Raw genomic sequence first — 15,285 nt, 5'->3', positions numbered from 1 at the left:
AAATAAGATAAATGATAGTTCTTATAACATCTTCTTTCGATCTGGCCGATTCTGGTGTAAATACCACCAACAACTAATTTCACACAGGTGGACAAGTTTGCATAGAAACAAACTGACATGAATGTGTATTGTGTGTATTGATGGCCATCAAGAATATTTAATTCGAATTTATTGTATAGAAGATGTCTTGCGCTATGGGCGTAATCCAATTTTAATAACTCTCTTCCCTTACATCTAAACTTTCAACAGCCACAAAGTAGTTCACGTTAAAATTGATTTAAATATTAAAATCCATTTGCCTTACGCATTTCGTAGAATTTTATAATAGTGGCGTTCGGAGGGACTGCATGAATGTGTGTGTGGCCAGCTTCAGCTATCTAAATTGCTAAATTGATTTTAACTTTGACAAGCAACAAATTGTGCCACAATATTATCGATAAGCGCACATGTTACTCAACACTGTCTCCAACTATGCAGGGCAGTTGTGCAGCACTCGCAAGCAAAAACTTTCAGATTTGAGTTGAAAAACTCTGCCTGTGGCAAAATCTATTCAAGTTTTTGTGGTATTAGGAGTTAAGGCTAATTGCTTTTTAGAGTCAGCAAATTATTAGCCAATCCAACTTTTTGGACTAATAAAAAGTTGCGTGCATACATGAATATTTGATTCATTTTACGAAAGTATTCAACTTTTTTGATGAATTTTCAATTTGAAGAGCCTTTGTCTTTCTGCTCAACTCAGTTCGAGGCAAACGCAAACGATGAGGCGAATCATTTGGCCCAACTTTTTAAATATTCATACAAATTTCAGCAGACAACTTTCCAAATTTAATTAGTCAAATGAACGAAAAAGTTGAGTTAACTTCAGCTGAGCTTATGCAGGCAATAGAGTTAAAGCCCTTAGGCCCATAGATTTACTATTTATTTTTGAAAAGGACTCCGCTCAATTTGAAACTTGAAATAGATTTGTAATTAATGCAGAAAATAACCGACATTTTTACACACGTGTCCTGCGCACTTTTCTGTTTGCAATACCAGGCTGAAAATGGCTCGATTCTATAGCTAGATATTTCTTTCACAATTTAGTTACTTTTCTAATTGAGGAGAAACAGTTGCTACAAGGATGTGAAACAAGATTAGTCTAAGCAGATAGCAGATTGTGCATAATATTAATGAATACAAATGCAGCAACAATTCACATAGCTTATTTCAAGTAAGACGTAACTTGTTTCCAGCTTGAATACTGTTTTCTACTTCTCTCCAGACTATATGCTGGCTTTTTTTTTTTTTTTTTGAAGTGTAGGGTATCTACTAGTCGCATACGACTACTGTAATATTCATTCATTTATGTTCTCTGCGAGTACCTAACACGTATGGCATTTAAGCCCGTTTGGGTTTATGGCTTGCAATCTATTGCCATTTGTTGCCTGGCAAATACATTTTTGTACCTCGTTCTGCCCATTTTCCAGTTGCTGTTTGCTGTTTGCCACTTGCCATTTGCCATTTGGCGTTGGCCGCAATGTGCGCAAGCGAAATCGAAGTTTTATGCTAATTTCTGCAACAGCATTCACATTCACACACACACACACACACAGAGAGATATATGCACACACCCGCAGACACACAACAATGTCCATTTGGCTGCTCTTTCCTAGCTCTCGAAGTGAATGGGCCTAGAGCCTTATCTGTTTGTCAGACGCCTGTCAACACAAGGCATTACAAGGCAATTACAAATTTGTTTATGGCACAGAGATCTGAATTTCCGACTTGTCGACCTTTACACAACGATCTCAACATTCTGTTTCCACTAAATGTGTTGCTGAAAAAAAAAAAAAACATTAAAAAGTTGGTGAATTGTTCCACTCTAAATGAATTGAGATTAAAATTAAAAATTAAGTTTTAATGAAGATTAAGTGAAAATTATACTTGTATTTATTACAATTATATATCTTCTTCTACATCCTTGAAGCAAGTGCTGCTGCCCAACTAATGCCTCAAAATACTCCATTTCATAAAACTTGGGAAAATTTTAAAACTTTAAGTTTTGTAGCTATTCGAGTTAAGCCCAACAAGAGAACGGAGCAATTTGAAGGACTTGAGACGAAAAAAATAAATATAGAGACTTCTTCTCGATATTCTTATTATATTTATAAAAAAAAGGCACAAAATCAAGTAATTCCGCAAGGAAATCAGTCCACTTTTATGTTCCAACTGGTGAATGTGTATACTTTAAGGGATTTGGGAGTTAGGTGTTAGATAACAAATGTAATCAACAGCTCTAAACAAATCACACACACAGACACACGCATCTCAACAATTTGTTGCACACAAGGAAAGCCTAATAAATTGTACACTCATCCATAATCCTCTCCTCTATGTTCCCAGAGCGAAGATAGAGTGAAAGAGAGAGAGTGAGAGAGGGAGGGCGAGGGGAGATGGACAAAGTAAATATAAAAAAAAGTGCGTCACTTAAAAGTTTTGCACTCACTTGACCAGAAACTTTTATTTTCTGTTAGCAAATTTCCCCCGGGTCCAAAATGTACGCAGTGCACACGAACAAAAGTTTTCGTGTCCACAAATTGAAAATATTTCACAGTCATATTTAATTTTAGTAGAAGTGCGACGGCACAAATCTCAGAGGTAATCAAACATTCTAAGCGCCGCATTTTGTTCAATTTCATTTGCTGCGAATGCTAACAAGAGCCAACTTCTAAGCACATACATATGAGTATATATATATATATATATATATATATATATATATACATAGATTTAATTAGATTGGTGAGTGATCGCCCTGGTCGTATGGACTTGGCTTATATTTCAGGCTTCTTGACTTTCTTGTCTGCAAATCGAACGCAGCACAATAAAAATGTCAAAGTACGTCGAAAACTTGCTGAAAACAAAGAAAAACAAGCAGCTCTCCACGAAGTGAGAGTGACAGACTCAGACTTACCCTGCAATTAATTTGAAGGCTCTCTGCTACACAGCACATTTTTCTTAAATAATATTAATATATTTAATAAAGACAAAAACTAAAATATTCTAATATGGGCCAATAAATAACCTTTCTTAGCACGCACATTTCTTATTATCCTTACTTAATCATTCGTTCAAAATGAAAAAATTGTTTCTTGAATAGTTTTGTGAATTTCTTCAATCTTTCTAAACAAAACTAAAGCAATAAATTAAATTAATCCCTCAAAATACGAGCTGTCCTGCAGTATGCATATTTTTAAATAATTTCTCTGCTTAAAAATATATTTACTGTTGATATCCTTTATGTGCACATGCAAGAGTACAGGGTATGACGGGAAAAAGGAAGTAATGAGCACATAGAGAAAGCAAAACTAAATAAATAATTCAGTATAAAATGTCAGGAGCATCAGGAGCGTTCGCCATGGTGACTAACAAGGGGAATGGGCAATGGCAACAACTCGGATCAGGACAAGGATGTCTCACAAAATTCAGCGGAAGTGAGACGACAGCAGGACGAAGAAGGAGCAGCAGGAACAGGAGGAGGAAGAAGAAGCCGAGACGCCAGATGCATTCGAGGAAGCAATTGTATTGTCTGACTGCTGTTTTCCACTTTAGTTTGCCACGCCTACTAGCAACCAACTCCGCTCACTCCCTCAAACACACTTCACTCTCCCCACTGGAGGGGGGCGGGTGTAACTTGTTGACGTTGATAGTCGTACGTGCCGAAGGTGAACGGCATCTGTGGACGCGAAATTGAATTCGTGCCTGGCAAGTTTCTCGCACACAAACTGAACTGAATTGAGTCACCGAGCGACTGAGATGTCCTGGGAGGTGTTACTCCTCACCCGGTTGGCTAGTGTTCTGGTTGGTGACTGTTTCGATTTCTATTTCTATTTCTACTACCTGCTGACTTCAATATTTTGTCGCATTACGTTGACAATTTAGATGTTTGTCTCCGCGCATTCTCGCTGGATTCAATTTGTAGAAAATGCAGCCCCGGCAAAATTGCACGCGCACACTGACTAAACGAATAGGAATACGAATACGAATACGAATACGAATGCGAATTCGAATACTCAAATAAAAATCATTCAGAACAGTGCCCAGCACTCAGTTTCCCCAGTCATACATTAGAGATCGTAATGTGTGCCCGAGAGTGCCCAACATAATCTGCCATATACCAAATAAAAAATTGCAACACTTTTTGTATTGTTTCTTAACTCCCAGCAACAAAAAAAGAAACCAAGAAACTGTCACTGTAGGGTGAATTGAACCACATAGCCCCCCCTTTGTGGCCCGCATCACCATACAAAACCCTTGAAAATAGTAATGCGACTGTCGCTGGCAGCGAAAACCCAACTGGCATTTCATTGTTGTGCATTTTTCTTCGCATTCTATTTTATATATTAGAGTGTGTATGGTGTATGTGTGTATGTCTCTGTGTGTGTGTATGTATTCCATAAAAGCGCAGGAAACACGTGCGGGTAAAACATTTTTCAAGCTTTTAGCACTGCATACAAATCAACCCCAAAAACAAAACAACAAGAAAATAAAAAAAAAGGGTGAACCGTAGAAAAAAGAAGGAATGAAATCCCATTCACAATAATTTGTTGAACTCCATAAGAGCTGAAAGTGTGTTAGCCGGATAAGAATGAAGCTTGCGTACTCAGCAATCTGTTGCATTATGATTACTCGAAAGTCACTCAGCTGAGAGCATCACAAATGTGATAATAGTAATCACGATTCTCGACATGAGCAGGTGAACAATATTTTGTGACCCACACTGCAGGTGTCAACTTCTACTCTAAATTCCAACTTATTATGACTTGAAAGTAGTTCAAAATATTGTGTGGATTTCCCACACAACATTAAGTTAAACTGTAGAATAATGAGGTTGTTTTTTTTAACAAGTACCAAACAAAACTCAATTAATCCAATTGAAGCCAATTTAGCTGCCCTTTCATATTGCAAATTACTGCCTTATTTGCAGATGTGCTGAGAGTAAAAATGAGAAGTAATTTTAACGGGGCATTGACAGAGAAAATAAAGCAGAAATTTGCATAGAATAACACTAAGCTAAATAAATTTAAGGATAAGTTCTCTATAAGATCAAAAGTTGTTAAGTTAAATATTCTACGTTGACTATTTAAAGTTTTTATCGTAAAATATGAATTTGTATTGCAATCTACAGTTATATATTCCAGTTCAAATACTTATTACAACTGGAACGTAAATCTCTAATGTATATATATTTATCTATATATAAATCTGGATACGTGGCCTATTTTAATTTTCTCACTTATCTATTTTAAATAGACTTAGAATCTTTTTGTTTACTATTCAAATACTCCCCGCCTCAGTCCAGATATATGGCCTATTTTAATTCACTTAAATATTTTATACGGATTCTTATATTTTTATTTATTTATTATTCAAATATATTTTGCCTCAAGCACTTTCATATTTTAAATGAACCTAAAATATTTTAAGTAACATCAGAGCTTCGTTTTAGATGTAATAACAGTGCACGAGCACAGTCAATTAACAGAATTATAGCAAGAAGGGGTACGATTTAACAGTAAGTGTGAGCACTAACATAACAGCGGATAAGAGTTAACATCGATGCTAAAAAAAATGCTCTCCAAGCTAGCAATTAATTTGCACTTAACTTACATAGCATACAATTCCTAAATACCTCTTTAACCTATATAGTTTATATATACAAAATTGTAAATTTAAATTGAAGTTGATTGAACCATTCCCCACTTTCACAGCAGGAGCAAAACAAAATCGGTTAAGAGTCAAAACAATGCCAAACTGTTGCTCCTTTAACAGAGCCCTTTGCATATTCACCACAATAACAGTGGGTGAGAGCAGGCGCGTGCGCAAATGTTGCAATGTTACGCTACCAGCGAGTGTGGGTGAGAGAGAGAGTGAGAGAGAGAGCACGCTCTCGGCTCATTGGCCGATGAGCGTCGGCTACTCGCTGCCAGCTGTCGCTTGAACTACAATTGTCAATTGATGCTCTCGTCGGCAATGCGTCGCTGCTGCCACCACTGCCGCCTGCGCTGCTCTTGTTGCTGCTGAGGCTTACTCAGTCTGTTTGCTACATTTGAATCGCATGGTGGACGAGGTCGGTTTCGTGTCTCATGCAGGCCGGCAAACTGAGATTTTCGACAAATACGAGTTTAGTGCACGTGTGTGTGTGTGTATGTGTGTGTGCCACCACTCACCCACCACCACCACCACCCACTGACTGCTTTAATGTCGTGCTGAAAGCCTCCAATGTAAATATGGTGTGCACATGCAGGCACATCAATTAAATGCATTTAAATTCGCAACAGATTCAAACTAAAGTCAAAATACAACAATAATTACTGCACAATATTGTCGGAACACACACACACAAACGCACGTACGCATACAGGGAAATGTGGCGACATCTGTTGGACGGCGGCATGTGTGTAAATTTCAATTTCCGCTCGAATCAGAGACTTTAGGAAACCATTATCCGGTTTTGTTTTGTTTTGCTTTCTATACTCTCCCTCTCTCTATGTTATTTTTTGCTTTGTTGTATTTTATTCTCTTTTTGGGTTCAATTTTAATTAAGTTATTCTCTTCACGTTAATTCCAAAAAGTACGCGCTTATTTTCGGACCCTTTAAACTGAATGCGGTAAGTTTAAGTTAAGAATTACTTGAATTATAAATAAATTTCACTGAATTTAATTAAAAATTAATAAATTAAAATTCTATATTCACGTAGAAAACCTTTTTTAAATTCACGATAGATTTCCTTTGCTATCCTTAACATTTGTTATTAAATATATTTCATTTTCGAATTACTCTTTTATTTGCTTTGCCTTGCATACGAAATTGAAAACAAAAACAACAAAAAATAAAAATAAATATAAATTATAGTAAAACGTTATCAACAATTTTTGGTTTTATTATTATTTTCAATCATTTTTATTTTATTTACCCTCAACGCTCTATTGCTTACAATAAATATTTTATGCTAAAAAATATGAATAAGAATTGCATAAACATATTTCACAAACTCTGGTTGAATTTCGAGCTGCTAAGCTCTGTTATTATTTATCGCAATGATAAACCAAACACAAAATTTCAATTTCCTTTTCAAAATAACTCTCAACAAATGGCTATTGAAATGAAAAGCTTTAAATCCAGCGTGCAACTTGAAAGATAAACAACAGCGGATACAACATTAATATGGGCAGCTTTAACCTTGGCTCTCGACTGGCCACTGGTCAGTGGGTGGGTTGCTGTTATGGGGCATGCAACCGCATCAAGGCCACAGCCGTCAATGCGCCTTTATGACATGTAGTGGCTCCAGCAGCAATGTTTGTTATTTGTTATTTTTACTGTACACATGACAATAATGCCAGCGGCTGCCCAAGCTGCTGTTGCAACTGCCACAGAGCGAGAGAGCGATAGGGTGGGCTTGTGGCAAGTGGAATAGTTTTTGGAGTGGACGATGGCGCACAACTTTTTCCATTATGAATGGTGCGGTTGCGCTTTTGCCTCATTCATTATTTACGAGTTTCGAGTGCAACAAACAAGTGCCGGCCAGAGAATTAGAACCGACGCTCGACCGCTTAAAAAGAACGAAGAATGCCGCTTTGAGACGCCACTTAAAAAGCGCTACCAGCCACTGCCACACAGAGCTGCAGTTAAGTGCTAAAGTTTTGCTCGTATAGCAAACAAAAGCAAATGAGAGTTAAAAATTATAAGAAACAACTAGCTGTGAACAGATCCACAAACTACAATCGATATGCTCTCTCTTTTTCTAGTTGCAGTTGTTTTCTTTTTTCTTTGAGTTATATATTGATAAAAGTGTTGGCAAAGTTTTCAGGCTTGAAGCGAACGAGCGCATTTATGCGTGTGCATAATTTCGGGAATCACTTGAGAAACAATGTCACAAGTTTTTCGGTACATCCACACACAAACACGCACAAGCATCAGAGTTTAGGCTGTTGAGCGCAGCAGACACCCACGTACAGCCAGTGCAACATGAGGATAGAACTTCTCGTGCATGCAGCAAATTCTCTGACATTGATAAATGATTTGCCTTCATTCGCTATTTAAAGTTGAGCACAAGAAAGCCGAAACAGTCGCAACAAAACGTTGCAACTATGAGACAGGCAAAACTATTCCGGATGCATTCATTGCTAGCAAATTGTTGTTGTTGCACTTGTTGTTCACTAAACAGTTAACTGAAAATTTGCCTAGCCAACTGAAATTATCAGCAGCAAGAGCAGCAGCAGTAGCAGCATGCTCAACTCAACACTACTCAGAAATATCTGTGAGAATTATAAATAAAATATATATACCAGCTGACTTCCAGCAGCAGAGGAGAGAAAATGGGTAGAATAGATGCAGAATACTTGGGCACAGTTTCATTTGTTGGAAAACTAAGTTTTTACCAAAATGCTAAGACCGTACAGAGCAAGGCAGGCTCAAGTCGAGTTTTCTAGTTTTCGGCAAGCTTTGAGTTTTACACCAGACGCCCACACATGTAATTAGAGCCCGAGCAATGCCGCGCACTTGCCAAAAATGTTGTGGGCGCAGCGCTTTGATGTGTAATGTAAATATGCTGGGACGCATACAGCTGTGGGAGACTGTGCAACAGTCGCTCACACACACACACACACACACACACACACACACACACACAGAGACAGAGCAGCTGGCCGAACCACAAAAGTTCAAGTTTGCTCAACTCTGGTTGTCTGGCGCGGAAGTCCTTGGAGTGGTCTCTTGCCTGCCACACTCTCTCAGAGTGTGTGCAAGTGAAAATTGTGCTGTTATGTGTGCTGTGTCGATGTGTTTGCATCCAAGTGCACAAAAACTGCACAACTTTATTTGATGTCCTCGTTGAGGCCCACTCCTCAAGTGCGGTGACAACAGACCCTAAGAGAGAGTAATGCAATTTGCTACAACGCTATTTCATCGTTCTAAAGGCATTTGAAAATATGATAAATGCATTTAATTGTAGTGTTCATAAAATTTGATATAAATATGAAATTTACGCTCTTAAATAAAAATTTGATCAGCTTGGGAAAATTTATGCTAGAAATATGATAGATCAGAGTGTGATGAGTATTGAAATAACTAAGATAAGAAAATAGCTATAAGATGATAGAGACAAAGTGAAAACAATAAGCTATGAATAGATTAAAATTTACATAAATGTTGCAAGTCGCCAATATCATAGGTAAGCTATACTTTTAACATATTTATAAGCTACACAATTTAAAATTAAGCTAGGAGCACATCTTAATTGAAATGCTTAATAATAAATAATAAATCAAATCTTATCTTTAGTATAACTCAGAACTAAGCTTAAGATGAGTGCAGATTAAGCTCCAGCTTGTCAATAATCTCACACTATTGAAAAAATATTATACTATATACTTATCAATTCGGATTTCTTATGGTAGTATAAAAAATCACAACAAGCATACTTCTGCACACGCAATTGCACACACGAACTCTTTTTTAATTGTTCAGCAATTAAAATGCAATTTATCAACGCAACTATGCAAAACGATGGGAGATGGAAAGTCAATTTCTGCATCTGATTGCGATAAAGCGAGAGGAAATGTTATTATGTGGCATTTTTGCAATATGAAAAAGTTTCTTAAATTGAAAATTATAATTATAAAGAGGGGATTCCGAGAGTGAGATGTGTGGCAATGGCTGTCTTTATAGAAAATGGTAATTTGAGCAGCGTTTCCCCATTGAAGCTCAACGTTGTTGTTTGGCGAGCTCTTAAATATAAAACATTTAACGGCGCGCCATTGTTGATGCCTCAACTCAACTCAACTCGCGATTCAACTCAACTCGGCTCGACTCATTCGCTTTATTTGTGTGGCATGAATAAAGCCGCCGACGCAGCTGCCATTCATGGGTTCCATTGTGAGTGTGTTTTTTTTTTTCGCCATCATTTTGGTGTTTTTGTTTTTTTCCATTCAAATAAGTAATGAAGTTCTCTTTTCAGCCAGTCTGTGTATGTGTGAGTGTATGTGTGTGTGTGTGTGTGTGTGGCAGAGATCGCAGTTGTTGCTTTGTTGTTGCATTTATTGGATTTTATATTTTTATCGATGCACGTTAAATTTTATTACAATTGTTATGCGCGCATCTTTGCTGCATCGTGGTTTTTATATTTAATAAATTTAAATCACTTTATATGCGAGTTTTATGTGCGTTAATAATGCGCCACACATCAGGCGGACCGCCGAACAAGCGCGGGCGGAAATGCGATTTAACTTTTTGAGCTCAAAATGGCGCTAGAGAACGATGAGGCAGACAAACAAACACAGATGCAGATACAGACACAGATACAGATAAACAAAGAGACAGAGAAAGAGTCAGAGTGAGAGTCATTTTAATTTAATTGCTTATTGCTCGAATCAACTATAAAAATCCATTGCCAGTTTAACAGTGTGTCGAATTTTAAGGCAAATTTTGCTAACTGCCATAGATTATAATAATAATTCACAAATACTATTTAATTTAATTTGAAGCAAGCTACAATATGTTAAAGTTATGAAAGTGGAAAATTTAAAACATTTCCCAAGTGGAAATCAATTTTAAGAAAATATATTAATTGACTTTAGTTTCTCCTTCTTTCCCTTTTTTTATTTGTATTGCATGTCTTGTTTTATGAAGTTTGATTTCTTCTAATTGCTGCTTCAGTTTCTGCACACAAAAATTCAGTTCATATTGTGAAATTTTGTTTGACAGGAAAGCTGCATTGAATTCTGTTTGTATTTAGTACACTTCGAGGCATATTTCATTTTGCGAAATAATGATGCCAAAAATGAAAATAATTGGTACGTATTGATGAAACTTAATACGTGGAGAAAAGCTCAATTTACGCATTGCTCTCACTACAAAAGACCAACGCGAAACAATAAAAACAACAACAACAATGAATAACAAACAACAAAAAAGTGAAAAATATTGTTGTTATTCTTCATCAAATTTCCAATTAGACCAAAATTCTAATTTGTTTCCCATTCCACTAGCGTGTTGCTTGCTGCTGCTTGCCACTCTCTCATTTGGATGAATTATTGCGAGGTAATTATTTTGTGGGTAGTTGAAACTCGAATTACACAGAGCAATGCACTGCAGGATACCCTGTAACTAGAAATATTTGGAGTAAATATAATTTAGGAGATTTTTATTGATCATCAGCGTATTCAGAATATAAAATAGAGAATATAAAGTATTTAAGACCCATTAAATTGGGATATATATGTTGATTTACTTGTACATACAATATAGAGTATCTAAGAAAAAATGCTCATTTTTCTAGTATCTTGTAGTCGAGCCTGTCACTACTACTTGTTTGATTCAATGAATAAATTGTTTGTCGATTATTGTTTGAATATATTTAATTGCATTGTCACTCATATAGACTATACTGTATGTATGTGTACAAAAAGTATATATATATATATATATATATATATAATATTTAATTTTCCGCTTAATATTTGTTTAATTTTCTATGCACCTAATTGAAATTGCGCCTAATTAGTGAAAGGCTTTTGCTTCATTTAGTCGGCAAAGCAATACGTACATATTTAAACATAATGTGTATCTGTGGGTGTGTGTGTGTGTGTGTGTGCGTGTATCTGCATCAATTGGCTGTCTGTTGTGAGCTGTAGTCTTGTTGCTGCTTTTGTCAGAATGTCAACCGCCAAAATGCGTGCGCCTGACACATCCTAGGCCAAATGGTAGCGCATTTGTGGTTGTATCTGTATCTGAATATATGTATATGTATCTGTGCGTATCTGTATCTGAATATATGTATCTGTGTGTGGCGTATGTGTGCTGTGTTGCTCAGCCTTTGTTTTGTGTTTATTATGTGAAAATGCGCATGTGGCCTGTGGTGGCACATAAATGTCGTTTTCAATAATACACGAGACCCCAACGCACACATTTTAAAATCGACTTATATTTACGTATGACACACCCACCCACACACACACCCAGTCTCAAACAAATTTGTGTGAACAAAAGCCCAAGAGTTGAGCGCGTGTCACGCACATTTATCTCCCCCCTGCCACAGCCACTGCGACTGCTTTCTCGTAATACAGAAAAATCAACCCAGCAATTTCTATGCGCATTTTTCCATTATTTATTATTTTATCAGTGGGTGTTGCGCGTTGACAGCTGCCATTGATTTCGTTTTAGAGACATTGAAAATTAGCCACGTTTCCATTTGATTTGCATACTGCATAAAAATAATAATGTTGTTATTGTGCCCATATGCGATATATATTAATAATACATTTATGTTGCGCATAAATTGCGCATACGCCGCATGTGATGCGCAAAACCCAAATAACTGCTGCCATTTGCTGGAACTGAATTGGATTTGCGTGCCTGGCATCGTATCAACTACAAGTGTCAGCCAAATGTGTAAAATTGCACTTTGATTAACACATTTGAATCAAAGGATTACAATTGTGGTATAATGTATACGCAAATTGGCGTTCGTTGGTTGATGCTTAAGCACGATTGCAACGTTGATTGAAATCAGCTCAGTTGAAGATTATTACGCAACCATTAAAGTGCTTCTGTGAACCTGTTATAAATTCGAAGCATAATATTCTCTTACAAAGAAGCGATAATTAAATACCAAATTGGAGCTCATATTACGTTTAAAAACAAGAAAGAACTTTGCCATCGGTCATATCCGACTGCGAAATATTCTGATACTGATGTTTTGTGATGTTGCTGAGATGTGGCCAAAAATAGGGTGGGCATTGCCAAGAAATTATGTTTACCAATCTTTGAAAAGTTTCATAATAATATACCTTCAAAGTTTGGTAACGATGCAGGTCTTTGAAGAACATCTCCAACAGATCGCCAACCAAATTTGGTGAATGCAACTTCAGAATTGTAGCAGACATGTGATATTTTCGATTAGGAATTATCGATTTTATCAGTTTCCTATTTTCACCCAATTTTAATTGGAACTGGGGCACAAACAAATATTTATCCCAAGTTTCCAGTCTCTTAAGTCTTAAGTATTGGACAGCATGACGGACATTGCATAAAACAAATATACTCTTATAATTGAAAACCCTCAAGCTGCATTTCGCTGTTACAGTAATATTACAAATAATATCAGTTACTTCTTTGTGCCTTAATAATGAAATACCGCACAATGTAATATAATATTCAAAATATTTCATTTCTCTTTTCAGCTCTCACATTTATGGAAAATATACAAAATGCATATGAAAAATAACCATCAAAAAATATAAATGCAATTTAATTAAACCTCAAAAGAATTTGCTTGATTAAAATTGTTTGCTACGGAGTGAAGTGCAACCGACATAACAAAAATTAATATTTATTATAGTAGCTTGGAGTGCGAGCCATGAAAATTCATCCATTTCGCACAACTCTGGCAAACTAATGGAAAATGCATTAATAAAATCATGTATAAATATGCCAACAAACTTGATGAAACTGAAAACTGGACAACAGGCAAAGCAAAGCTGCAACAACTGTAGCCTCAACATCCACAAGCTAAGGTATGCCAAAATTCTTAAGACCAGACATAATTGTATTTATATACCTACGTATATATAAAAGAACTTATATATACATTCATATAAAGAATATTTTGATAAAATTAAATTTAGTGCAGTAGTGAGAGAGAGAGAGAGAGAGATGCTGCGAATTGAATAAGAGTAAAAAGCTTTTCTGCACATTCAAAATATTTGGATAAGTTTTTCAATAATGCAATAAAGTTGCCAATGGCCCCAAGGAACGGGCAACAGCGACAACGACAACGACGACAAGAAGGACACTGTTGATGAAACAAAAATATTGCCCACAATTTGTTAGCAACTCACCATCGACTTTCGCCCCGCCATTTGCGGCTACTTGTTTATCTTCGGGGCAGAGTCAAAACGCGAGACAGGGGAGCGATACTTGGTGTGCGTGCGTGTGTGTGTGTGTGTGTGTGTATGGCTGGAGGAGGGGGGCGGGCACTTTTCAATAGAGCAAAGCGACGGACAGCCAGACGACGCATAAACAAATAATAAAAATGGAAGTCAGCCAGTGTCCGCGACCCTGGCAACGACCTTTGTAGCGGCTCATTTATCAATGCGCGGCACGAAAGAAAGCCAAAAATGCCAGCGGGCTCCCCAAGGACTCACCCTCTTTGCCTTTACCAGACCCAAAACTGACCAAAAAACAACTGCCCAAAACATATGGCCCAAAGACATTCAAATCTAAGCAATGGACGACCAAAAAAAAAAAGAAAAAAACAAATTAAAGTTGTACCAAGCACTTTAAAACGCCACCAACAACAAATCGAGTCAATCAACAAAAAAAAAATGAAACTAAAGGAAAGCGAACGAGCTGAGTGGTTGGGTGCGAGTGTTCAATTTTTACAAGATTTACCTGACCGGCATAAGTAATCAGGCTCCCAAATGGTGCTCCAATCGAATTCTAAACTGTCGTCTAAAAGCGATTTGGACACAATGCTCCAAGCTCAGAAAAGAACATCAGCCAAAATAAAAAAAAGTGCACGAAATCAAGGAATGGGAAAGGTAAAGGCAAAAAGTCATCAATCGGCTGAGCCACATTAAAACTACATATGTGGGTGTTCCAGAAATCAATTTCGATGTTTTTCTCTGTTTTTGTTCCACACAAACAAATGGGCAAATAGCTGCCTTATGGAAGAACCTCAGTGCTCCTAGTAAAATTACTACTTTTAATATGAATAAGTATTTAGTTTTTATTCAATTTAATATTTAAAAAATATATATATATTACATCGCGTGTACATATTGTCAGATTCTCTACAGACTTTCTCTTAATTTTTTGTTGTTTTGAGTATAAGTAACTATGCACAACACACAGACATGAATTACAGTACAAATAAAACTTAAGTGAAGGCAACTTCAACTTAAAGCAACTAAAGATGCGATGCCCCAAAAAGTAGGCAGCACACTGCGTCGGGTTGTGTCGATGGGGGTGTTGGAATTTTGGGAACACATGCGTAAAGCTGTCATCAATGAAATCGATTAAGTTCGCATGTTGTTGCCGCCGCACATTTTACAGGCTGGCGAGGCAACTCATTAAAAAGCATTAAACGACAGGAGCGGAAGTCATTCGACTATCAGACGGAGACACGCTTCCGTTTTGCGCTTCAGATTTACGGGCGAAAGTGCGTAAAGCGTGGCAACAGCGTCAGCCGATTGTGTCCTTGAGTTTGTTTTTGTTTCTTTCTGCCATTTTTTTTCCCTACAAGG

At 36.9% G+C, this 15,285-nt stretch overlaps 1 protein-coding gene across 5 annotated transcripts in view; it reads left to right on the top strand.

Moving 5' to 3' along the window:
* Positions 1-6,093: 6,093 nt before the first annotated feature.
* The window catches only part of LOC6561556 (protein O-mannosyl-transferase TMTC1), a 49,869-nt gene continuing 40,677 nt past the window's right edge, over positions 6,094-15,285 (top strand). Inside the window, exons 1-2 of one of the 5 annotated variants that reach the window (XM_032736603.2) lie at positions 6,094-6,263; positions 13,380-13,554. In XM_032736603.2, the coding sequence (XP_032592494.2) occupies positions 13,436-13,554 (119 nt within the window). In that variant the 5' untranslated portion in view covers positions 6,094-6,263; positions 13,380-13,435. Of the gene's footprint in view, positions 6,441-13,379; positions 13,555-15,285 lie in introns of those variants that run through there. The other 4 variants (XM_043214636.1, XM_032736602.2, XM_043214635.1 and 1 more) reach the window with 4 other exon arrangements.

Source organism: Drosophila grimshawi, unplaced genomic scaffold (assembly GCF_018153295.1).
Source record: "Drosophila grimshawi isolate 15287-2541.00 unplaced genomic scaffold, ASM1815329v1 contig_1377, whole genome shotgun sequence".
NCBI lineage: Eukaryota > Metazoa > Arthropoda > Insecta > Diptera > Drosophilidae > Drosophila > Drosophila grimshawi.
This window is presented reverse-complemented; position numbering and strand designations above follow the sequence as displayed.